General features: G+C 42.4%; 1 protein-coding gene across 1 annotated transcript in view; it reads left to right on the top strand.

The window, feature by feature from the left end:
- PRODH (proline dehydrogenase 1) overlaps positions 1-24583 on the top strand; it is a 60806-nt gene that overhangs the window by 2489 nt on the left and 33734 nt on the right. Inside the window, exons 2-4 of the mRNA XM_085881007.1 lie at positions 12254-12462; positions 16865-16905; positions 18351-18494. Coding sequence (XP_085737133.1) covers positions 12254-12462; positions 16865-16905; positions 18351-18494 — 394 coding nt within the window. The remainder of the gene's footprint in view (positions 1-12253; positions 12463-16864; positions 16906-18350; positions 18495-24583) is intronic.

Raw genomic sequence — 24583 nt, 5'->3', positions numbered from 1 at the left:
TAGTAAGATACATATGGCGGTTGAAGAAAAGACATAATAAGTATACTTGTATTGTTAAGCAGAAGCAAAGTATGTTTCAAGGTTGAATGCCGAATGTATCCTCTGATAATGTTTTCTGTTTGTGGTATGAATGTTGGCAATGTGTGGGAGTAAGCCTCTTGCAGTGCCCTCAGGCCATTAAGTTTTTTTTTTTTTTTTTTTTTTATTTTTTTTTTTAATATATTTTTTTAATTTTAATTCTAATTATTTTATTATTACCTTCGCAAACTTTGTTGCGAAAGTTGTGTTTTGATCGCTGTGTATTTATTTATTTGTGAATATGTGTGTTTGTTTGTTTGTTTGTTATTCGCATAACTCCAAAAGTATTGAACTGAATCGCAGCAAATTTGGTGGGATGATTGGTTATTATCCGAGGACCATTTGATTCGATTTTGGGAGCGATCGGGTCAAAGGTCAAGGTCATGAAAAGGTCAAAATCGTCTTTTTACCATATCGCGGTCAATTTGTATCCAATTTGCATGCAACTAATGCCAAAATGTTCAGAATTCAATGCCCATCTTGTGATGTGACATGACACCATGACATCATAACCCTTATTAGCGGTTGGGAGTCAAATGTCAGGGGGGGTCACGACATTGCAAAATGTGCGGTTTTAGTCATAACACGGTCAATTCTTATCCGATTTGCATGAAACAAACACCAAAATGTTGACTGTTCTGTTCCCCACACTCTAATACCAATTACAAAATTAAGAGTACAAAGGTCAAGGTCGAGCTCATGAAAAGGTCAAAATCGTCATTTTGCCATAGTGCGGTTGATTTTTATCCAATTTGCATGCAACCAATGCCAAAATGTTGTGAATTCAATACCCAATCTTGTGATTTATGATATGACACAATGACATCATTACCTTTGTTCGCGGTTTGGGTCAAAGGTCAGGGGGGTCAACGACCTTTTATCATAACGCGGTCAATTCTTAAACAATTTGCATGTAAGTAGATTCAAAATGTTTAGAATTCAATTCCCTATCCTGTGATGTGTAATATTTGATTTCTTATAATGTGACCAGTTGTCATCAGATTGACTTGACACCGACACCCAAAAAGGTCAGGGAGTTCATACAGAAATTGTACAATGTACGTGAATCAGTGTCAAACAGCAGGAAATTTAATGTTTTTAAGCTATCATTACACATATGAGATGGAAGATGTGGTATGGGATTAAATACCCTCACAATCAACGGTTTCTGGGGGGGGAGCAAAATGTAGTGTTGGCGAAGGTATGCGCTCTACTGAGTGCCCGTTCTAGTTTGGCCATGAAACACTGCAGCTCGTTCAGTTCAGGCTTGCATCGATTCAGCCACAGGCTTTTAAGAAGCAAATCACAGCCACATGAGTCATGGAAAAACCTTGTCAAACATGTCCTAAGATGGGTTCTTGTCAGCACCTTGGTCAAATTTCCAATTCCAGCTCAGATCAGGTCCTGTCAAGAATTTTGTTAAAGACTTTGGCCAAAAATATTTCACCTCGATTAACCCCACAATAAGGTGTGATTAATTGGGGCCTTTGAAGAGGAAGAGCAGTCGTAGTAGTATTAGTGTTTTTTTGTGATTGAGAGGAAATCAGAAAATTCCCTCAAAATTGGCAGGCCATCAAGAGCCCTTGATCCAATTGCACTCATTATCATGTGATTGCATTCTCTGAGGTGATGTGCTGCTGAGGTATGCTTATGCAATTTTGTGTTGCAAAATGGCAGCACAAAGTGGCTGTTGTGAAAAAAGGAGACATAGGATCAGATAAATAGTTGGTTTGTCACAGGTGTAACCTTGTCAAAGCAATTTTAAGGGTTTCTTGCTGGCATTAACTTGCAGTGTGTTGCGATCAAATCAGATGAGTCTGTCGTATAACTCAACATGTCTTGTTGAATAACTTCAAGAGCAGTTTCTTCTGTCTTTGTCAAATCATTAGGACACGGAGATGATATATTGATGAAGACAGCCAAGGTTGTCCTTTTCAGTGACGGTGACATGCTCCATCGTTTAAGATGCTTCTGATAGATGTAGTCCCTGGGCACAACCCCCCAAAATAGGGGATTTAATTCTACCAAGAGGGACAAATTAGTACATCCAATTTTGAAGTTCCAACATCTCTAGTTCATGTTGGTATATGATTGCTTTCGACAAATAGCAGCTTTTGTAGGTTTTTCACGTGATCAATGTGAGGGCCCCAATATCACATCAAACTACATTTTTTGGTCATTACTCTGGTATAGATAGACTTGTCTCACTTTGACGTTACACCCATTGCTTGATAGTATGGCTTTCTAACTTGTCAGTCGAAGATTATTGAATGCCTCACCAAAATAACTTATGTTACTCAAAATAAAGAATAACAAATGGGACATTTATGTTGTCATGGCAACAACAAAAAACCTGGCACGGAATCACGAGCAGTGAATGCAAAAATCCAAAACACATTTTGAACAATACGTACTTTGGTGCTTATTGTGTTAAGATCGACGAAATATTCAACAGAAATTTGAGATGGTGGTGAACAGCTTTGTCAAACTGACCGTGCACCCATATACAGTAATGTCATTTATACATACATGGATCATTATCAGATTTTGTAACAATTGGAGGAAGCAAAAATAAAAAAACAGAGTTGGTAAAATTATTTATATTTTGACAGGATAATAACAAGGAGTATGGGAAAAACAGAACCTATCAATTTGCCATCTCAAGCTAGTTTGGTTATTTTTTTTTTTAATCGTTGAAGATTAAGATTTTATTAATTTTGTCCACACTGTTACCACATTAATTTTCTGTACAGAATTTATAAAATATGTTATTTTATTAATATCTTGGATTTTATTTATTTATATACGGCATGTGACTGCTTTGCTGCATCATTTTTTGTGAGCACAGCTGTGCCACTGACGCAGTGCCCCAATGATCAGCAAGCTGGTATTCATTTCACCAACCTTGGAAGGATGACAGGCTGAGTCAACCCTACCTGCTTTTAATTCAATGTAAAAAACAGGGGCTTGATCTCACTTGAACTCAGGACCCTAGGATCTTAAGCCAAGCACCTTAACCATTCAGCCAACTCCAGGCCTATTTTGTATTTGATTACCTGATAGTGTAATGATATATTGTTGCGGACCCGGGGTCGGGGGCGAAGACCACAAGGGGTGAACTACCACGGGTTCCCACCAGACTCTCCGGAATCGCAGGCCGTCCCACACTAATAACTTTGTGACTCGGTGGGTCGCTAATCGACCCTGAACGCCAATAACTTGACCACGTGACTTAGGGTCCTCCGTCTCATACAAACTGTTTACTTAAAGGTCACGTGATCTAATTGCCGGGGGACATGCCTTCGGAGCGCACTTGCTCAAACCGGATCACCTTACCAGATCAGATGCAACCGAGCGGGACTGCCAAGCACGTACCAGCTGGAAAGAAGATCGTTGGGGGATAATGTCCCGGCTAAACGAGGGTGCGAACTATGCTAGACCAATGATAGAAAACACGAAAACGAGCAGGGAACATTTCTATACAAAACATTTATTTTACAACCAAGCGAGGAAAAGTATGTCACACAGTGAATGGGGTTTTATTTAATGTACAGCAGGGGATAGCAAGGAATTTGTGGGGTGCGGCAAAAGACAAGCGATCTTTCAAGAACAGACTTATCCCGTTATATCTTCTACAATTTTAATTTATGGAAGGACAGGTGCCATCACACACACACACACACACACACACACACACACACACACACACACACACACACACACACACACACACACACGATTAGATATAGCCTAGAGAGAAAGATAGCAGGTGAGGATAAACGACCTCTCAATACCTGGCATGGTCAGCAGACCAACGCAACCCAGAACACTTAGGGAGAGGTCAGTGGGAGGAATACTGGTTGTGTCTAAAGTGTGGGAGTGAGTGTTGTGGCATAGTGCAATGTGAGGGGGGGGGTGCGGTGTCGTGCCAGAGGAAAATGGGATTGCGAGTCAGTAATGATGCTTTTTGTGCGTCCAAAGAAGACGGAATAGAGAGGAGAATAGATGCGTAAGGAGAAAGATCCTTAATCTTTCTGTGTAAAGGTCTGTATGTGTAGCATGTACCTCCATGAGATGCTCCGCCTGAGCGTTCCCACCTCGTTATCTCCTGCTGAATTACTTTGCCGGGGCTTATGGCATCGTGCGCTCTGCACTGGTCCGTCTGGCTCCACGGGGGTGGTGGAACGTTGACAGCATGGCAGGGAGTCTCTGCAGTCACCCCCGGATCAGGCTGTCAAAGAAGAGGCATGTTCTGGCAATCGCACATCAATAATGAGACAGGGAATGAAGCGAAGAGGCGAGAGGCGAGCGACAAGCCAGTGAAGAGCCGAGCAGAGAGTGAAGAGAGTCTCTCCGCGCTCCCACTTTTATAAGCCCCAGGCGAATGGTGGGTTGATGACTGGAAAGCGACGTGCTGTGGCCCGAATTCTGCTCCTTTGTTCGGCCACAGCAGCCTTAGCCACGCCCTGCCAGGCTCCGGGACCGGAAACAGTCTCAGTTGCCCACCTGCTTTGGCACGGGTCAGAGCTCCTGACTCAACATAGGGCATGCTCCCTGAGCCGGCACCCCAGCCCTGAATGTGCTCCAAATGCAGTCTGAATGTCAAAGAGCAACTGACTTTTCCAGCCATTCACAGGCCCCCTAATGAGCCAAAATGCACACCTGGGCCCCGAACCAAACTCCCGGTTCACCCTCCTCGTTGCCCCCTGGTCTTGCCGTGGTCTGGCGACTGGATGAGGGTTGTACCAATTCCGGATGCTCAACCAGGACGTCTCGAGTGAGATGCGGTCGAGCTATTAATGTCTGTTGTGTGGTCAAGCATCGTGCGGTGCCGAGGACAATCTGAGTCGTGCGGTGCCGAGGACAATCTGAGTTGTGCGGTGCTCCTCAAAGTAGAGTGGGGAATAGTAGCGATGCAGAGGTACAAGGGGGTTTGGGAATATTTTTCCCATCTGTGGTAGGAATTTGTGGTCAAAGTGGTGAGGTTTGGTGAGCGAGGTGTGAAGTAAGGTGATCTGCCGGTTGATAATTGGCGCACAGATTTGAATGAAATAATGGCGCACGATGTGTGGGTGGTATCTTGTGTCGTGGAGTGGTGTGATGGATCCGAGCCACGGGAGGCATCATTGGTGTGCCTATTATCAATTGCCTATTGAATGGTGTGTGTGCTTGCATGCTTGTTTTGTACTGTGGCTAAAAGGGAAGGGTTGGAGTAGGAATCAGAATATGAACTAGAACGGGCACTCAGTAGAGCGCATACCTTCGCCAACACTACATTTTGCCCCCCCCCCCCCAGAGACCGTTGATTGTGAGGGTATTTAATCCCATACCACATCTTCCATCTCATATGTGTTATGATGGCTTAAAAACATTAAGTTTCCTGCTGTTTGACACTGATTCACGTACATTGTACAATTTCTGCATGAACTCCCTGACCTTTTTGGGTGTCGGTGTCAAGTCAATCTGATGACAACTGGTCACATTATAAGAAATCAAATATTACACATCACAGGATAGGGAATTGAATTCTAAACATTTTGAATCTACTTACATGCAAATTGTATAAGAATTGACCGCGTTATGATAAAAGGTCGTTGACCCCCCTGACCTTTGACCCAAACCACTCACAAAGGTAATGACGTCATTGTGTCATATCGTATATCACAAGATTGGGCATTGAATTCACAACATTTTGGCATTGGTTGCAAGCAAATTGGATAAAAATCGACCGCACTATGGCAAAATGACGATTTTGACCTTTTCATGACCTCGACCTTGACCTTTGTACTCTTAATTTTGTAATTGGTATTAGAGTGTGGGGAACAGAACAGTCAACATTTTGGTGTTGGTTTCATGCAAATCGGATAAGAATTGACCGTGTTATGACTAAAACTGCACATTTTGCAATGTCGTGACCCCCCCTGACCTTTGACTCCCAACCGCGAATAAGGGTTATTACGTCATTGTGGCATGTCACATATCACATGATGGGGCATTGAATTCTGAACATTTTGGCATTAGTTGCATGCAAATTGGATACAAATTGACCGCGCTATGGTAAAAAGACGATTTTGACCTTTTCATGAACTTGACCTTGACCTTTGACCCGATCGCTCCCAAAATGTAATGAAATGGTCCTCGGATAATAACCAATCATCCCACCAAATTTGCTGCGATTCAGTTCAATACTTTTGGAGTTATGCGAATAACAAACAAACAAACACACATATTCATAAATAAATAAATACACAGCGATCAAAACATAACCTTCGCAACAAAGTTTGCAAAGGTAATTAGAGATAGTTATTATACCTATCTACAAGACCCACACAACGCACTTCGTCCCGTTAACCCACTGGACATGAGGGGACGATTAGCAATACAAAGTCTAATGAAATAACTGCCTGGGGATCACTGTATGTTGGGTGCCATTTCCTTAGAGGCATGCAGTTTTGCAGAACCACAACAATATCATCCAATGTGAAATTTAAAATTTAAAATTTTCTATCAGCTAAAATTCCAATGAAAACTCTTGACAACACAGATATATTCAAAGTTGAGGCTTACCAATTATGATTAAAGACGAGTCTGGGAGATTATCATTTAAACATGGTAGTAAAGAGAGTAAGACTTGAAATGAAGCAGATTAACACAAGATATCAAAACTTATGCTGAGTATAAAGAAAAAAAATGCAAGATTTTATAATAAGTAACAGTATGGACACTTGGTAACAGTATGTAAAAGCACAAACTGATTAGCATGAAAAAGCTCTTTTTAACAGAAAGGGTAACATTGAAATTCTAACTAGAACTTTTTGTAACTTATGAGGATTAAATTTTCACCAGTTGGCAGTGCCAATATGATCATCATCATCTCATTCTGCAAATCCTTCACAATAATGTCCCATACATCTGGATTAACTTCATGATGTCTTTAATTCTGAATTGCTTTTGGTTGTGGAATTGCAGCAAATACATTATCAAACTGATGCCAACCTTGTGCATACACTCAAGTTGGAGGTCAGTTTGTTCCTCAACATCCAGGCCAACTCCAGGATAAGCATCTTTATCATACATTACTAAAACGTGTGTCCCTACCAGAAAATCTCGTTCAGGGAGATTTCTCTTGAGTCAGGAAAGTCACTTCACTGTGGTAATCTCAGAGGATGTTTCTGAGGAATGTCATCGGACTATAACGAAACAGGATTATGTTCTCTTAGGATGTTGGTCGGTCGTGGCGATCTAGGATGATCTGATTCCACAGGGATGTCATTGGAGCATGGTAGCACAGGAGGTTCAGATTCCACTGGGATGCCACTGAACCATGGTGGTACTGATGTATGTGGTGAGTCTTTCATGTTGTCTTCCTTGTATGTTGTAGAGTCTGATGTGCGTTTGAGTGGAGACTGTTTCCATTTGGAGGAGTCAACTTTCAAAACTGGTACAAAATGATTTGGTACCCAATGTTGTCTCTGTAGGTAGGTTATGGTAACAGTATGGATGTGTCCTTACTGTTACAGTTTAATCAGTTTCAAGGACAGTAACAGTTAGGACAGACTTCTAGTTTCATTCCAGTTCTGTACCCAAGCTCAGGATCAAATCACACATGACCTCACTCGCTGCACATGTTGTTTCATATATATACAATAATTTCCTTATTTTCAAAATAATTTTTGGGTGGGTTTTAGGTATTACCAGCAACAGATATTTATAGACAATGAAATCCACTCCCTTGTTTCAAGATTTCAGACTTTTGGTTCAGAGTGGCATGTTCATGCAGACACCATAATGTGGAGACAGGAAGTGAAGACCTCTTGCAGGAAGTAATCACCTGCATGTGGACGAAGCATTAACTATTCATACTTTTTTGGTTCTGGTAACAGTATGGACACAAACTAGTGGGACATATATATTTATGTCAGTAAATCTAAAATAAGAATCATTAAAATTTTGAAAAAAGTACAGGAACCTTGATACATGTCTAATTAATACATTAAAACATCAAAAGTATTGTTGCGGACTCGGGGTTCGAGGCTCGCCATGAGGGGAAGCACTCGGGGTCCCTCCCAAATGCCCAGTCTTGAGGCCGCCGGGCACAGATAACTCTGTGCACTGGCGCGTTGTGAGCAACTATGAATGTCGATTGGCACTGCCAATCTGGGAAGGGTTTACACGACCTCGAGTGATACTTTACCTGTGGACGGCCAAACCAATTAGGGTCTCGTGCCCTCAGCGCACACCTGGATTACTGCCGAGCGATACAGTGAGTGCACGCTGGCAAACGAGCAAATTTGGTGGGGAAAAACTTCCCGACTAAACTAATGGGTGGACCATGCTGGACCAACAAAGGAAAAGACAAAATGGGCTGGGTTAATTTATTACAAGCAAGGGCGAGGAAAGGCCATGTGGCACAATAAAAGGTCATTACAACAAGTAAAGCAGGGGAAAGTGAGGATTTCATGGGTGCAGCAAAAGAAAATACAGTTATAATTTACAAAGGTAGACAGTGCAGAGCGAACCTGATCTAAAATTCTGCAATCTTAACTTATGCAAATATTAGAGGCACCATCAGACACACACCCGAGGAAGCTCGAGAGTTCAGAATGAGGAGAAGCAGTTGAGATGTAAGTGATCTCTTGGTACCTGGCACGGTCGATGGACCGATACAACCCAATTGCTTAGGAAAAGGGAGGAGGTAAGAAAACTGGGGGTGTCTATGGTGCATGAATGGGAGATGTAACTGAGGGGTGAATGAGGTGCAGGTGTGATTCAGTAGATGAAGTGTGAAGGAGGTACACATCAGTTATTGTTGCTCTTTTAATTTCTGCGTTGACCGTAGAGGGGAGAGACAGATGCGTGTAAGAGAGTCTGTAAATGGTAATGAGTATTGGCTGCGGAACGCAGCTGAGTGCCATTGACCCGTGGATGACCTGGCAATGACCCCTTGCACGTCTCCGTAACACCGATGATTGTTCGCTTCACCCTGCTTGGTCACAATTCGATCACTCTTGGTGACTGCAGCTTGATTTGCGCTGTTCTCTCGGTTCGGGCTTGGTGAGTTAGTTCTGATCTCATCAGCCCTTTTTCGGCTTTCTGCCGCTATCTTTATAGAGCTCGGGCAAAGGAGGCAGAAAATGGATCAAAAGGCCCTTTTGGTGTTTCTGAGCATTCCCATTGACGAGTAGACGCCAACCTGAGGAGTAGCCCTGCCCCACCATACTCTGGAACCGTAAATGGCTTAATTTGACCCCAGCCTGGCCAAACAACAGGTCCGAGATTTGCATTCAGCACGAGTTTTCGGGAGCACTCTCAGGCCAGGAACATGTGCTGTTGCTTCGTTCGAGCGTTGTTATTTAGCGGAACACCAGGGCTACCCAGATGTCATTGAATGAGTCCCAGTGCATATTTGCGCTTTGAGTTGCATGCCAAAGTGTTCTGACTCACAGGCATCTGTGTTCCCTGGAATCTCGAAGGATGGTGGTGAGCGTCCAGGGAGCTAACAGTGGGTGAGGCAGCTGTAGTGAGGTGGGGAAAGTGCTGTGACGTTTGTGGTGAGGATGTTGGAGCATTTGGAGCGGTTGAGGCGGTTGTGAAGAGACTGAAGTGCCTGTGGTGGTTGTGGCAAGGAGGTTCAGCGTAGGTAACTCTGGGGATTTTTAGGAGGTGTTGTGGTGATTATGGTGAGGGTTTTAGCATCATGGTGAGCATGGTGAGGGTCCGATGTGAGGCATCCATTTGTGAATGGCATGCAGTTCAACGGGGCAAATGAGGCTATCGCTATGCATTCCTGGCTGGTCTGGTGCGCAGGCATGCATGAAGGAGATGTGTGAAATAAAATAAGTGAAAATATGGGATTGATGACCCAACTAAAAGCCTGACGCAACGCATCTTATGCCATTTACCCCACTAGACATAATGGAAGGGTAACTAAATGAATACTAATTAAATAAATGACGCAGGACCACTATATGTTGGGTTCCATTGCATTGGGGGAGTGCCTGCTTCACAGTCACAACAGTATTAAAAAGTTTGTTTTAAATTAAAGTTCTGATACCATTTCTAACATGACCCTTAGCTCTTAGCATTTCTAACATGATGCTGTCAGGTCAGGCCATATTAGATCCAAGTACCATGTAAACCTGGACTAACCTGTTTCATGTCTTGTTGGCTACTAAACTGTCTCCCCCCCCCCAAGTGTTCTGGTGAGGAGGATGTATAGATATGGAGACCCAGCAGGATTAAAAACAAAACCTGTCAAAGGGCAGAGATGCTCCTTGTGAGCCAACGGCCATCCATTTCTCGTGCCCAACTGTGTATACGGACGTCCTCCTGCAATTGGGTGACATTTTATTAGGATGTTCGTGGCAGGATTTGCACACCGGCCACCGTAAAACCCTTCACTCCACAAAACACACTAAAAAGGCAAAGAAAACTGAAAACCCTCTCCGTGGGAGTACCTCCTGTGCGGCTGCTCTTTGCATGGCTGCTCACCGGTTGACGGGATTGGGGCAAAGCCTTTGGGACCCCCACTCTGATGATAGGAGGAAAACCACGGGGTAACCTTCCTGGGTTGGATTGTGTTAGTGTGTGTCCTGAGGTGTCGTCCATAAGACAGCGGTCTCCTTGGGTTAACCTGAGGCGGTCCCTTTGGGTGGTTGCCTGGAATGTCCTATCCCTAAGAGAACGATGATCACCTGTCTATTATCATCTGAGCTCAAGTGTTTGAACATCAGTGTTGTAGCACTCTTTGAGGTTTGGAGACTGGATCGTGGAGAAATCATGGCAGGTGGTTACACCTACTATTGGACTGGCCGCTCTGATGGTTACCATGCCCAAGGAGTTTCTGTAGCTGTGTCCAATAAGCTGACTCCAATGATAATTGAGGTAACACCGATCAACAAGCATATTATGAGACTATGGATTTGTCACTCCTTGGGTGTCATTTTCCTGGTCTCTGTACATGCTCTGACTGAGGCGAGTGATCTCACCGTGAAGGACGCATTTTATGCCACGCTCAAGTCTGTGATTGCTCAATGCCTCAGGCGAGATACTCTTGAGGGATTTCAATGCATCGACTGAAACTGATAGGGATGGTTACGAGACATGTGTGGGTCCCCATGGGTCTGGAACTGTGAACCTGAATAGCACTAAGTTCCTTGACTTTGCAAGAAGTCGTGGTCTTGGGGTGGCTGGTTCATGGTTTCAATGCCCATATGCTCATCGCTGGACTTGGGATTGCAATGATGCAGTGGTGGTGATTGAATGTGTGTTGATTGTCTTTCCTTATCTGTGGTGTTGATTGTCGGCAGATTAACTGGACATTTAGGATTGCTAGAATTGCCAAATTTGGCACAGAGCTTCACATTGCTAATGTCTTGGACGAGTCCAACTTTGAGCTCTTCGGGAAAATATAAAATTTAATTTACGACAAACTATGTATACTCATGGCCATGGTCATAGGCTATGAATATTGTGTAATTACTGTAATCGCATATGTTTGTACAAATTGAAACATTGTGTTTCAGTTGGCAGACTTTCCAGAAATAACTTTTCTCAGTTCTTGGATTCTTCAGACATGGCGAGGGATGCCATCTTTATTCTGCGAGTGTGCATGAGAGTTCATTGTTGTGTGCATGTGTAAACTAGCTATACACGCATCGCAACACTTCTAGTCACTCAAAGGTCCAAGCATTCTGCTGACAAACAGACAGTCACACAGATGTGTTGAGTGGCCAAATAGTTTTTGATCTTAGAGGTCCATTCACAGTAAAATCAAACATTAACACCCAAAAACACAAATTCTAAACCTGCAAATCGTAATAAGAATTAATATGATGGTAGAAATTGTCTATCTCTACATGTTGGGAACATGCATGCGTTGAGAGTTATTTCACTTCAAAAATGTTTTACTATCAAACAAATCAAATCGCAAAACATCCCAAGACTTGAGAAACATGACGGCACGAGTCAGCATTTCCCTCAAATACATTCTCGTTTATTTTTTCTCTTCTTTTATCAACACTCTTCTTAAGCTATTCATTTTATCAAGAGTTTAAAGTATTCACATGATGAATTGAGCTCCATAACTATGATGTGATGTGATACTCCAGAATCCACACTCTGCATGACCATGTATTCCGGTCCAGACTGAAAGATTCCCGTCCGTTATTCCCAGCTGTTGCAATGGAGCGAGCGTTTTCTCGGCCCTCGTCTCTTCGAACTCTTCATGAGATTGACATTCTATGGGCAATTTGTGGCTGGTGAGAATGCCTCTGGGATAAGACCGAGTGTCCGCTGGCACGCGGCCTACGGCGTCGGTTCGATTCTGGATTACAGTGTGGAAGAGGACCTCAGCCATGAGGAGGCAGAGAGGAAGGAAATGGAGTAAGTGAAAGAGGGAACTTGAAATGCTTTTATTTTTGTGGCTGAATCTTTGTTTTTTGTTTTTTTTCTTCATAAATTGTATTTTATAGACAAATGTATTTATTATCTTTACCTCTTGTTCCCAAATGTTGACAATGAGCTTTGGTTTTCCTTCATTCTATATACATATAGAGTAAGGTAAAGTCTGATGTGAACATGTGTGAGTAAGGTAAAAATCCCAATGTAGTTCAATTATTCTTGTTACCTCCTCCAATGAAGGTGGATGGAGGTGATATTTTCACCCATGTCTGTCTCTCTGTGAGCAGGATATCTCAAAAAGTTAAGACGACTTGGTGGACAGGTTGCGAGTGTGACAAGGACGAATTTATTTGATTTGGATGAAGATCCGGATCCGGATATGAGAATTTTTCAAGTGATTCTTCATAATTGACAGATGGGGTCAAAAATGTCTATCTTCTCCACTAACAAATGACTGTGTGTGTGTGTGTGTGTGTGTGTGTGTGTGTGTGTGTGTGTGTGTGTGTGTGTGTGTGTGTGTGTGTGTGTGTGTGTCTCCACCATAACTCCAAAATCATAAAACTGAGCAGCCTGAAACTTTGCATGCATACCAAGGGAACTCCAAGGAAATGCACGAGTGAAAATTGGGTGTTTGGGTTAAATAAAACACCCCTTTTGAAGATAGTTAACGGCCTTAGTTAATTGTATCATTTATCAGGCACCGTCATCGGCCACCTCGCTGTCTGGAGTCTTAAGGCATATCTTGGGTAACCTCGCTGGAGTCTCAAGCCGCCTTGTTTATGGCCTGCTAAACCATGCCTTGACTTGGAGCAGGCCGCAATGATTTCTTGACGATAAAGGTTGGTTTTTTTTTTTTTTCTTCACTTTCCTCACTCATTATCGAATGCCTGTTGATCATAGTGACAAATTGCTTTTCCAAGTGCTACAGTTTTCAAATTAGGAGCTTGGAGTGATTTCATGCATTTATATGATGCAATTTTCCACGATCTACTTTTATTGGCTAATTAAAGTATATCATCAAAATATTATTTCCGCTTTGAGGATTGGATATCGTCCGGATTAAATGTCGAAATCTCGAGTGAAATCTGATAATTTAAAGAAACGACGAGTCTTGTAACTAAGCCGATGTACCTATTTACTTTAAGCAAGCAATGCTATGTTCCCTTCTTCTCCATATATACACAAGAAAATGTGAAACTTCCAAAGCACTAAACTTATCTTTTTCGACCGTTTGGAGAATTATATTGAGTGAACCAAAAATTTAGGAACGTGGCGAAATTAACCAGCTTCATTGAGCTATATGATTTAATGCATTCACTGTTCAACCTGCACGTGGACTGCGAACCGATGTACCACGTGACGCATGCACAGACGAGCAGGCAACGTGGTGCATTATCTACAATGTTTATTTCACGGGCGATTAAACTTTACGATGTCTCCAGGGTTGTTCTACATTAAACAGCAACTCTTTTGTGGATAAAGTCATTATTTGAACGAATTCATTTAATTTCTTTAACTGCTGCATGCCCGGTGAAGACCGGGTTTAAAGTTAAAGGGATCCGAAATGGAATGCAACTACTGCCTGGCCAGCCATTCCTTGTCAGCCATTTAATTGGAGTGCTTGCTTGAGTGCTTAAGCCACTTGCCGAATCTCCGACAGTCCATGGTGGTACCGCGCTACGTCATTCTGAGTGAATCGTCCACACATTGCAGATGCTTTTGCCACGCCACGTCATCCCTCGCGAGTGGTTCGTGCTCCGTCATCCCTCGCGAGTGGTTCGTGCTCCGTCATCCCTCGCGAGTGGTCCGTGCTCCGTCATCCCTCGCGAGTGGTCCGTGCTCCGTCATCCCTCGCGAGTGGTCCGTGCTCCGTCATCCCTCGCGAGTGGTCCGTGCTCAGTCATCCCTCGCGAGTGGTCCGTGCTCCGTCATCCCTCGCGAGTGGTCCGTGCTCCGTCATCCCTCGTGAGTGGTCCGTGCTCGGTGGTCCGTGCTCCGTCATCCCTCGCGAGTGGTCCGTGCTCCGTCATCCCTCGCGAGTGGTCCGTGCTCCGTCATCCCTCGCGAATGGTCCGTGCTCCGTCATCCTGAGCGAGTGGTCCGTGCTCCGTCATCCTGAGCGAGTGGTCCGTGCTCCGTCATCCTGAGCGAGTGGTCCGTGCTCCGTCATCCTGAGCGAGTTGTGAAATAACATCCGATTTCCGAGCCATTTGCCGTCTTTTTGTGTTTTCTCAATTACCGAGCCAAAATTTTTTTTTCCCACCCGTCACATGCAGCCATTTATAAAAATTAATGTTTGTGATCATATCCTTGAAACGTCTTCATCAATGTAACTTTATTTTTTGGTCAAAGCTACTCAAGGATTTTAAGTTGTATACAGTACGTACTGCAGTCGGTAATCACACTGACTCCAAGCTGCCGAGTCCCAAAAAATTGCTGATATCGTGTGTGTTTGTGTGTGTGTGTGTGTGTGTGTGTGTGTGTGTGTGTGTGTGTGTGTGTGTGTGTGTGTGTGTGTGTGTGTGTGTGTGTGTGTGTGTGTGTGTGTGTGTTTAATAAAGCATAGCATATTCTCTTTGCTAACTCCCCTACCTCCACCCCTCTCTTTGTCCCATCCTTGCACTACCCCGTCCTAATACAGTGCAGCACCCTCCTCCCACATCTCTCTCACTCTCCCCTCCTCTCTCTCTCCCCCTCTGTCTCTGCACATATCCAGAAAATGGTTATGTCCGGATGGGAGTTTGTCTCCGGATGTGTCCGAGCAGTGTTTGTCTCTGGACAGCTTGGCTCTGGATGCATCCGGGCGGTGTTTATCTATGAACGTATCCGGGCGGTATTTATGTCTGGGTGTTGTTTGTCTCTGGAGGTGCCCGGGTGGTGTTTGTCTCTGGACGTGTCCGGGTGGTGTTTTATTTCCGTATGCGTCTTGGTGGTGTTGATGTCCAGACAGGAGTAAATCTCTGGACGGGAGTTTGTCTCCGGACGTGTCTGAGTAGTGTTTGTCTCTGGACAGTTTGGCTCTGGATGCATCCGGGTGGTGTTTGTCTCTGAACGTGTCTGGGTGGCGTTTGTCTTGGATTCGTCCAGGTGGTGTTTGTCTAAGGACAGTTTGGCTCTGGACACGTCTGGGTGGTGTTTGTCTCCAAACGTGTCTGGAAGGTATTTATGTCTAGACGGGAGTTTGTCTCTGGACATGTCTGGATGGGAGTTTGTCTACAAATGTGTTTGAGCAGTGATTGTGTCCGGATGGCTTGGGTCCAGATGCGTCTGGCGGTTTTTGTCTCCCGACTTGTCCGGGCGGTGTTTGTCTCTGGGCCGTGTTTATAATATAACCAGTATAAAATGGATTTTACACCTTATTTCGTTTCCATCTTCACTGTTATTCGATTCAGAATTATTTTGATGCGACAGTATGAATCGAAATTTATGCTCCATCTCACGTTTGCCTTCCCTTCCTCTCATCTCATGCTGTCTTCCCTTCCCCCACCCCTTCTCACTCCCACACCCCTGTTCGCTCACCCTCCCTGCTCTCTCTTTTCAGCTGCACCTCTTCACTCTCCTCCCCCTCTCTCTCTTCCTCCCTCTTTTTCTACCCCCCCCCCCCTTCGTACTCCCTTCAGTGAAGCGACGGGTGGTATTTGCTAGTAGCACAATAACTCAAAATGTTGGGGATGAATTACAACAAAAATAGCTGGATGAGTTGGTTCGGTGAGAGGAACAAGCTGATCCGATTTTGGTTCAGGTCCGAATGCAGATACGGGGCCATCAGTGGGATACAAAATGTGAACTGTTCAGTCCAGCAGAGGTATGCGCTCTGCCGAGTGCTGTTCTGGTTTCATTTTGTTGTTGTTTTATCATGTCTACCATACACACTTCATTCCTTGCATTATGAAGGAAGAAGGAGGTTGGCAAGAAGCGTGCGAGTCTGTCGCTGTACTCTTTTCTGGTTAATTGTTGGCATTGTAAAAGATTGTTTTTGTTTTTGTTAATTGTTAACATTGTAAAATATGTTTTTTGTTTCTAGATTATCGATTATAGTATTTGTCCAGTTTCATGTGTTTCATTTATCTGCCAAGATGGAGGGTTTTTTTTTTATGACATGACGCTGAGTTGTCTGTCTACTTCCATAACCAACTGAGTTGGTTACGATTATTATGATTATATTTTGAATGAGCTGCACCTCTTTAAATAGTGTTCTACTCTTCACGTGGTCTTGTAGCTTCCTATTTGTGTCCTAATAATATTTATTTTTTCCACCTTTCTAACCAGCCATGCATTTCTTTCTTTTTTTGTTGTCATTCTACAGCAGTTTGTTTTCAATTTTCTTAAAAATTTATCTCAAAACTTCTTTCAATGTTTCTTTTTAATTCTACCTACCTTGCAGATCGTGTGTTCCTGAGGCTGAAGCTGAAGCAAAAGTCGAGAGTAAGTCTGAGTATTTTAATTGAATGACCTGCCAAACCGAGTATCTCGACTGGATGTTTCGTAAGCTGCCGATAGATGAAGCACTTGCATCACAATGTTCTGTGCTCAAAAAAAAAAAAATTCAGGTAGAGCGATCTGCCCTTCCTTTTTTTTAGGTTATTTTCTTTTGGTCAATTGGAAAAATCTTTAAGACTTTGGTTTTTCTCAGCCTCACAAATAAACTCAAGGAACTGGAGGCATTTTGTTTTCAGGTTGTCCGTCCATGCATTGCGTAGCAGATTTTCATTACCGCAATAACCTGTGAACGATTGAAGGTATTTTGACCAAACATGGCACGAGTATGGACTGTGATACAAAGATGAACTGATTCAATTTTGGGTTTTAAATATATATATATATATATATATATATATATATATATATATATATATATATATATATATATATATATATATATTGTCGAGGCTTGTATAAGAGCTAACACACAGAATGTATAACAAAGGGAGCAGGAAACGAGGGGTGGGAGAGGGAAGCACAAAACAATGTGGAACAGAGACATGAGGATATCTGTGGAAGGGAGAGGGATTGGATGTGGTACATGGGGTTAACAAGATGGACACTCCAGGGACTTTCAGGAAGGAACTCGGGGAATTTGAAGGAGGTGGGTTTGGGGTGGATTAACGGGGGTAGAAAAGATCATGGTTTTGGATGGGGGAAGATGAGAGATGGTGGTGAACAGCTGCTTTGAAGACCTGGAGGGAAGAGTGGGATTGAAGAGAGAATGGGAGTTTATTCCAAAGGTGGGGAAAAAAAAGAGGAATGAATGAATGAAGGTGAGTAGCATTTCTTGATTTTCTTAGTTTAACCAGATGCGGTTTACTGGTGACCATGAGCGCCCTGGGCAGGACATATAGCAGACAGAGCAGCGGCGGTGGGGGAGGGGGGGAGGCCAAAGAGGAGACAGTAGAAGACAGAAAGACCACCGACCTTATCTGTGGTGAGTGAGAGACCCAAAGACTCGGCCTCATCGCAGGAGATACCAATGATCCTAAATGCCTTGTTTTCCACAGCATGAAGCTAAGAAAAGTAAGAGGTGGGAGCACCAGCCTAGAGGGGAGAGCAGTACTCCATTAGGCTGTGGATGAAAGCTTGAGTTTGAAGCATGTGATGTTTTCTCTCTTATACATGTCTCTTTTCTCTCATGTGATATTTAATTTTACATGTCACCTTTAATTGAGATCAAACATAACAGTTGGTTGACATCTAATATGGGTGGGGACATATCCATGGACACGTTCACATCAAATTGGATTTTCCAAAAAAAATATTTCTTTTGCATTTGTCATTGAGGAAAGTGATGGCATGCTTTTTTCACAAGGTAATATTTACAATACGTTCACAACCACTTTTGCCTGACATTTCTGTGTGGTTATCGCTGTGTTCAGCTGGCAGAGAAAGGCAGTTCGTGGCCCACAGGCGCTTTGGAGACAGACGGGAGCACGTGGTCAGTGCACGGACGTTTTTCTATGCCGACGAGGCAAAATGCGACCAGCATATGGAGACCTTCCTTCATAGTGTCAAAACTGCTGGTAATTGAATAATTTGGCGAGATTGGTAATTTGATACAACTCTAGAGCTTTTGGGTTTACCTGTGTGACATTCCCATCTGAGCTTATTGTCCTGGGAACTTCTTCTCTTCTTCTTCTTTCGGCTGCTCCCGTTAGGGGTCGCCACAGTGGATCATCCGTATGATCCGCATAGTGATTTGGCACATGTTTTACGCCGGATGCCCTTCCTGACGCAACCCTGGTCGCCTCTTACGACACAGGGATATAATTGTCCCTGTGTCCTTATTGTCCTGGGAACCTCAGTTCATATTTCATGATATCACTGTTTTGTCCATTGCTTCCAAATGTCCTTGCAATTAATGTAAAAATATGCTGATGTCTCCTAACCTCCTTATCTTACATGCATTATACATTGTGTTCAACCTCCTCCATGAGCTTTCGATCACTATAGGAAGATAGTACAAAAGGGCATTTGTGAATCATTATCCCCATTCTTTTTGAAATAAACGTGGGGGGGGGGGTATTGTAACCACATCTCTCTGCCTCTGTCTGTCTCTCTCTGCCTCTGTCTGTCTCTCTCTCTGCCTCTCTCTCTGCCTCTGTCTGTCTGTCTCTGTCTCTCTGTCTGTTTCTCTCTTTCTCTCCTTCTCTCTTTCTCTCTCCATCATGCTGTCTCTTCCTAAACAGCTGGGCAGAAATTTACCAAACTTAGTAGTTATGATCACCACATGGCAAGAAGGTGAGTGGTGTTATTTTTGGGATGGGGTCAAAAGGTAAAATACTAAAAAATGCAATTATGGACACATTTTAAAACAATTTTTAATGAAACTTTGTATATGCAATCAAAATTTGGAGGCACATGAAATATATAATGATTTTTTGGGGTTTGAACCCTGGTACATGCCCCAAGGGGTGGGGACTTAGGGTCACAGTGGTTAAAATGGAAAACCAATTTAACTCAAAATTTCATATTGGGTCATTCCTGGTGGAACATTTTGCCATCTTTCAGTTTTACTTTAGGTGAGAAGTTTGGGAATTTGCGATAGTGCGCCATCAACTGCACTGTAGTTTACGGTTATAAATGGTATTGGCGGTGCCTTTATCATCTTTATCTTTTCCCTTTGTCCTTGTATTTTTGCTTGTTTCATGTGAACATTTGCTTTGTGATGTGTTGACTGCAGGTTCAAATCACATGCCCCAAGTTAATTCCTGTAATATCTACCAATTGCCTTACTTGAGCTTTAGATGAGCGGAAGAGAAGAAGTGAAAACTTGTTTAATTAACAGGCTCTGGATTTGTTGCAGAGGTTTCCTTTGTAACTCGTAATATGTTACTAAGTTGATTGGTCTGTCTAAGATTTATTTTTAAATTAGAAGTTAAATATAGTAAAATGAACAAATCTCTGACTTTGTACTTTCAATAACCTCATCTGCATCGGAGTAGTCTTCATGTTATGCACACAAAAATGATGGAATACTGTTCAAACCAGAGTTGGTGTCAAAGCCACCCAATGCTCGCCTGTTTATACATTTATAGTTTTTAAAAGACAAGTGTAATAATTAATATTTTTTTTTATAAAGCATTGCAGTGAAGTATAATTATAAAGCAATATATGTATTTGTATATTGGAATCAGTAACAACAGCATAATATACGCCCGAACAAGAAGGTATATACAGAATTGTGCGACTACATGGAAAACAGCATCCTGGTTGCCATGGCAACCACTTTAGATGACGAACTTATGTCGTTACACACCGTCTCCACAGTCTGTACCTATGTACCAAATATGAAACGTGAAAGTTGAAAACTTTGGGAGTTAGTGTGGACAGGAACTGATGGAAAACAGCATCCTGGTTGCCATGACAACCACTTTAGATGACGAACGTATGTCATGGTAAAACCCCCTTCTGGTAAAACTACCAAAATCACGAATCACTGCTCATCTTCACTCTTTCATTCCTCTTTTTTCCCGCCTTTGGAATAAACTTCCTCACTCTATTCTTTCCCATTCTTCCCTTCAGGCTTTCAAAACAGCTGTTCACCACCACCTCTTATCTTCCCCCATCCAAATCCTCGATCTTTTCTACCCCCGATAATCCACCCAAGCCCACTTCCTTCAATTCTCCTGCTTTCCTTCCTGAAAGTCCCTTTAATGTCCATCTTCCCCTCGCCATGTTCCCCGTCCCATCCCCATCCCTCTCCCTTCCACAGTTCACCTGTGTCTGTTCCCCAATGTTTTGTCCCTTCCACTCCCGCCCCTCTTGTCTCATGCCTCCTTGCTGTGAGTTGTGTGTTAGCTCTCATACGAGCCTCGACCAAGGTATACAAAAAAAAAAAAAAAATAAAAAAAAAAATAAAATGACACACCGTCTCCACAGTCTGTACCTATGTACCAAATATGAAACGTGAAAGTTGAAAACTGGGAGTTAGAGTGGGGACAGGAACGGACGGAAACAGCATCCTGGTTTCCATGGCAACCACTTTAGATGACGAAAGTATGTCATGACACAACGGCTCCACAGTCTGTACCTATGTACCAAATATGAAACGTGAAAGTTGAAAACTTTGGGAGTTAGAGTGTGGACAGGAACGGACAGACGGACGGACGACCAGTATCACGTAATACGCCCCGATATATATATATATATATATATATATATATATATATATATATATATATATATATATATATATATATATATATATATATATATATATATATATATATATATATATATATATATATATATATATATATATATATATATATATATATATATATATATATATATATATATATATATCTTCGTCTTTCGGCTGCTCCCGTTAGGGGTCGCCACAGCGGATCATCCATATGATCCGCATAGTGATTTGGCACATGTTTTACGCCGGATGCCCTTCCTAATGCAACCCTGGTCGCCTCTTACAACACAGGGATATGGTACACCTATTTTAACCGGGGTATACACCGGCCCCGTACACTGGTACTCATTTCGCCGACCTCGGAAGGATGACAGGCTGAGTCAACTCCCTGGTGTATTAATTCAGTGGCCCAACGGGGCTTGAACTCAGGACCTTTTGGATCCCAATCCGCTGCCCAAACCACTGCGCCAACACCAGGCTCCCGATATATATGTATATATATGTATATATATGTATATATATATATATATATATATATATATATATATCTATATATATATATATATATATATGTATGTATATATATATATATATATATATATATATATATATATATATATTTATATTGGGCATATAAAAACATGAGAAAGGAAACTACAGGGGGAGCACTCTGGAGAGTACAAACCTCCGCCGCCAATACTGCTGGGTCACTCAAGTGAACCTTCTATCTTATTCATTAAATATGATGTCAACAGTGCTGACAGAGTTGTAGTTCTTTTCTCCAACATTTTTTTTTTTGGGGGGGGGGCTTGGAAATCACTTAAAACATGGAGAAATGCAAAAAAAAGAAATCGAAATTTTGTTGAAAAAAATGTTGCAAAAATTTTTTTTTCTCTAAATGTTTTTTTTTGGGGGGGGAGGTTGAACATCACTTAAAACATGAAATGCAAAAAAAAAAATTTTTTTTTTTGGGGGGGGGGGACCAAGTCCAAAATCTAATGGCATGATCCTTGGACCATACCTAACCCCCCCACCAAGTTCCGTCGAAATCCGTCGAGGAGTTTTTCCGTAATACAAAAAAAATTTAACATTTTCACGCTGACGCTCACGCCGGGGGTCTCGCTATAGCTCTCTGTTCTTCGAACAGGCGAGCTAAAATTGATGGACCCCACTCTTCAGAGGGGAGAAGTTCCTGAAAAATGGCCCGAATGTCAGGGCATTGTTTCAATGGAAAAAGGAGGGATAGGTTCCCGGCGGTTCACGATTCATGAGGGGAAATCAAAAATCCTCTGAAAAACCACGAATACACCCGCAAAAAAAAAAAATGCGAATTCACGAAGCACAGATCCACAAATGTCAAAGCAGATCACATTTTATTAACCGCAAATATGTGGGGTCCGCAAATCCATGAAGAGTGGGGGTTTGACAGTATTTAATCTCATGTGTCTTCCTGCAGTTGCAAAAATTTATCTTCATCACCTTTTCCCTGCTTCTGTATCTTCCCAATCTTCTTATACTTTTTCTTCTCACTCCTCTCTTTGATATTTTTATACCCTTCCCCTCTTTCCTTTTCCAAATTTACTCTTACCACCACTCATGTATGTATGAATGTATGTATGTATACATGTTTGGATGTCTATATGACTTTTTCCACCTTTATTTACACATTGTAACCCACAACTTCCAAGTGAAAAACATTCTACAAATTTCAGAAAATGTATTTAAAATATAAAACTGGAATATGTTGGTTGGATAAGTGTCCACCCCCTTGAGTTAATACTTGGTGGAAGCACCTTTGACAGAAATTACAGATGTGAGTCTGTTGGGATAGGTCTCAACCAACTCTGCACACGTTGATTGGACAATATTTGCCCATTCTTCTGTACATAACTATTCAAGCTCAGTCAAGTTATGTGGGGAGTGTTGATGGACAGCAATCTTCAAGTCGTGCCACAGATTTTCGATTGGATTTAGGTCGGGGCTCTGACTGGGCCACTCAAGGATATTTATCTTTTTGTTTCTTTGCCACTCCAGTATAGCTTTAGCTGTGTACTCCGGGTCGTTATCATGCTGAAAGGTGAACTTCCATCCCAATATGAAATTTCTTGCAGAGAGCAGCACGTTTTCTTCTGCAATTTTTCTGTATTTTGCTCCATCCATTTTCCCTTCTATCCTGACGAGAGTCCCAGTCCCTGCTGATGAGAAGCATCCCCATAACTTGATGCTGCCACCACCATGTTTCACAGTAGGGATGGGGTTCTTTGGGTGATGTGCTGTATTGGTTTCACGCCAAACTTAGCATTTTGTATTTAGGCCAAAATTTTCCATCTTGGTTTCGACTACAAAACGTTTTGCCACATGGCTTCGGAATTACTGGAGTGGTTTTTTGTGAACCTCAAACGGGACTCGAGGTAGGCTTTTTTGAGTAATGGCTTCCTTCTTGCCACCCTTCCATACAGGTCAGACTTGTGGAGTGCTTGGGATATTGTTGTCACATTCACACAGTGACCAACCAGTCTTTGCATAAAGGCATGTAGCTCTTTCAAAGTTGCCATTGGCCTCTTGTTGGCCTCTCTAATTGGTCTCCTCTTTGCTTGATCATACGCTTTGGAGGAACAGTCTCATGTCGGCAAGGTCTTCGTAATACCATATGTCTTCCATTTTTAAATGATTGTCTTGACTGTGCTCCAAAGGATATTCAAGGCCTGTGAAATATTTTTATACCAATCCCCTAATCTATGCCTTTCCACAACTTTATCCTGGAGAGCTTTTGAAAGCTCCTTGGTGCTCATGGTTGAGTTTTGCTGTTAAATGCACAACGCAGCAGAGGAAACCTCCAAGAACAGCTGATTTTATTCTGAAATGATCAGAATCACTGCAATTTAACACAGGTGGAGCCAATTAACTTCGTGTGAGATTTTGAAGGTGAATGGTTACACCTGAACTATTATTATAAGGGGGTGATGTATTATATTATACAATTGCTATTATAAGGGGGTGGATACTTATCCAACCAATATATTCTAGTTTTATATTTTAAATTAATTTTGTGAAATTTGTAGAATTTGTTTTTCCTAAGTTGTGGGTTACGATGTGGTAAATAAAGATGGAAAAAGTGTGATTTAATGCAATTTAATTCCAGGCTATAAGGCAACAAAAGGTGAAAAATTTGAAAGGGGGTATAGACTTTCAAAAGGCACTGTATGTGTTATGCTTGTTTGAGTCCCTGAGATGCAAACTGAGCTGCCCAACATGCACAGTCAAATTTAGTCGAGTGCATTAAAGTAATTATTCAAGGTCAGTACAACTTTTATGCCAATTGTTCTCAACAAAATGTTTCAAGCTGATACTGAGCTTTGTTTAATGGGCATTGAATGGGATTCTCAATGGGAATCTGAACAATGGATCCCTCTTTCTCCAAATTTTTGCATTTGTTGTCAGCCTCTGTGAAATATCTACCTGATA

This window comes from Eptatretus burgeri, chromosome 5 (genome assembly GCF_056783735.1).
Source record: "Eptatretus burgeri isolate ZD-2024b chromosome 5, Ebu_testis_v1, whole genome shotgun sequence".
NCBI lineage: Eukaryota > Metazoa > Chordata > Myxini > Myxiniformes > Myxinidae > Eptatretus > Eptatretus burgeri.
The sequence above is the reverse complement of the archived record's forward strand: the minus strand, read 5'-3'. Positions and strand labels throughout refer to the sequence as shown.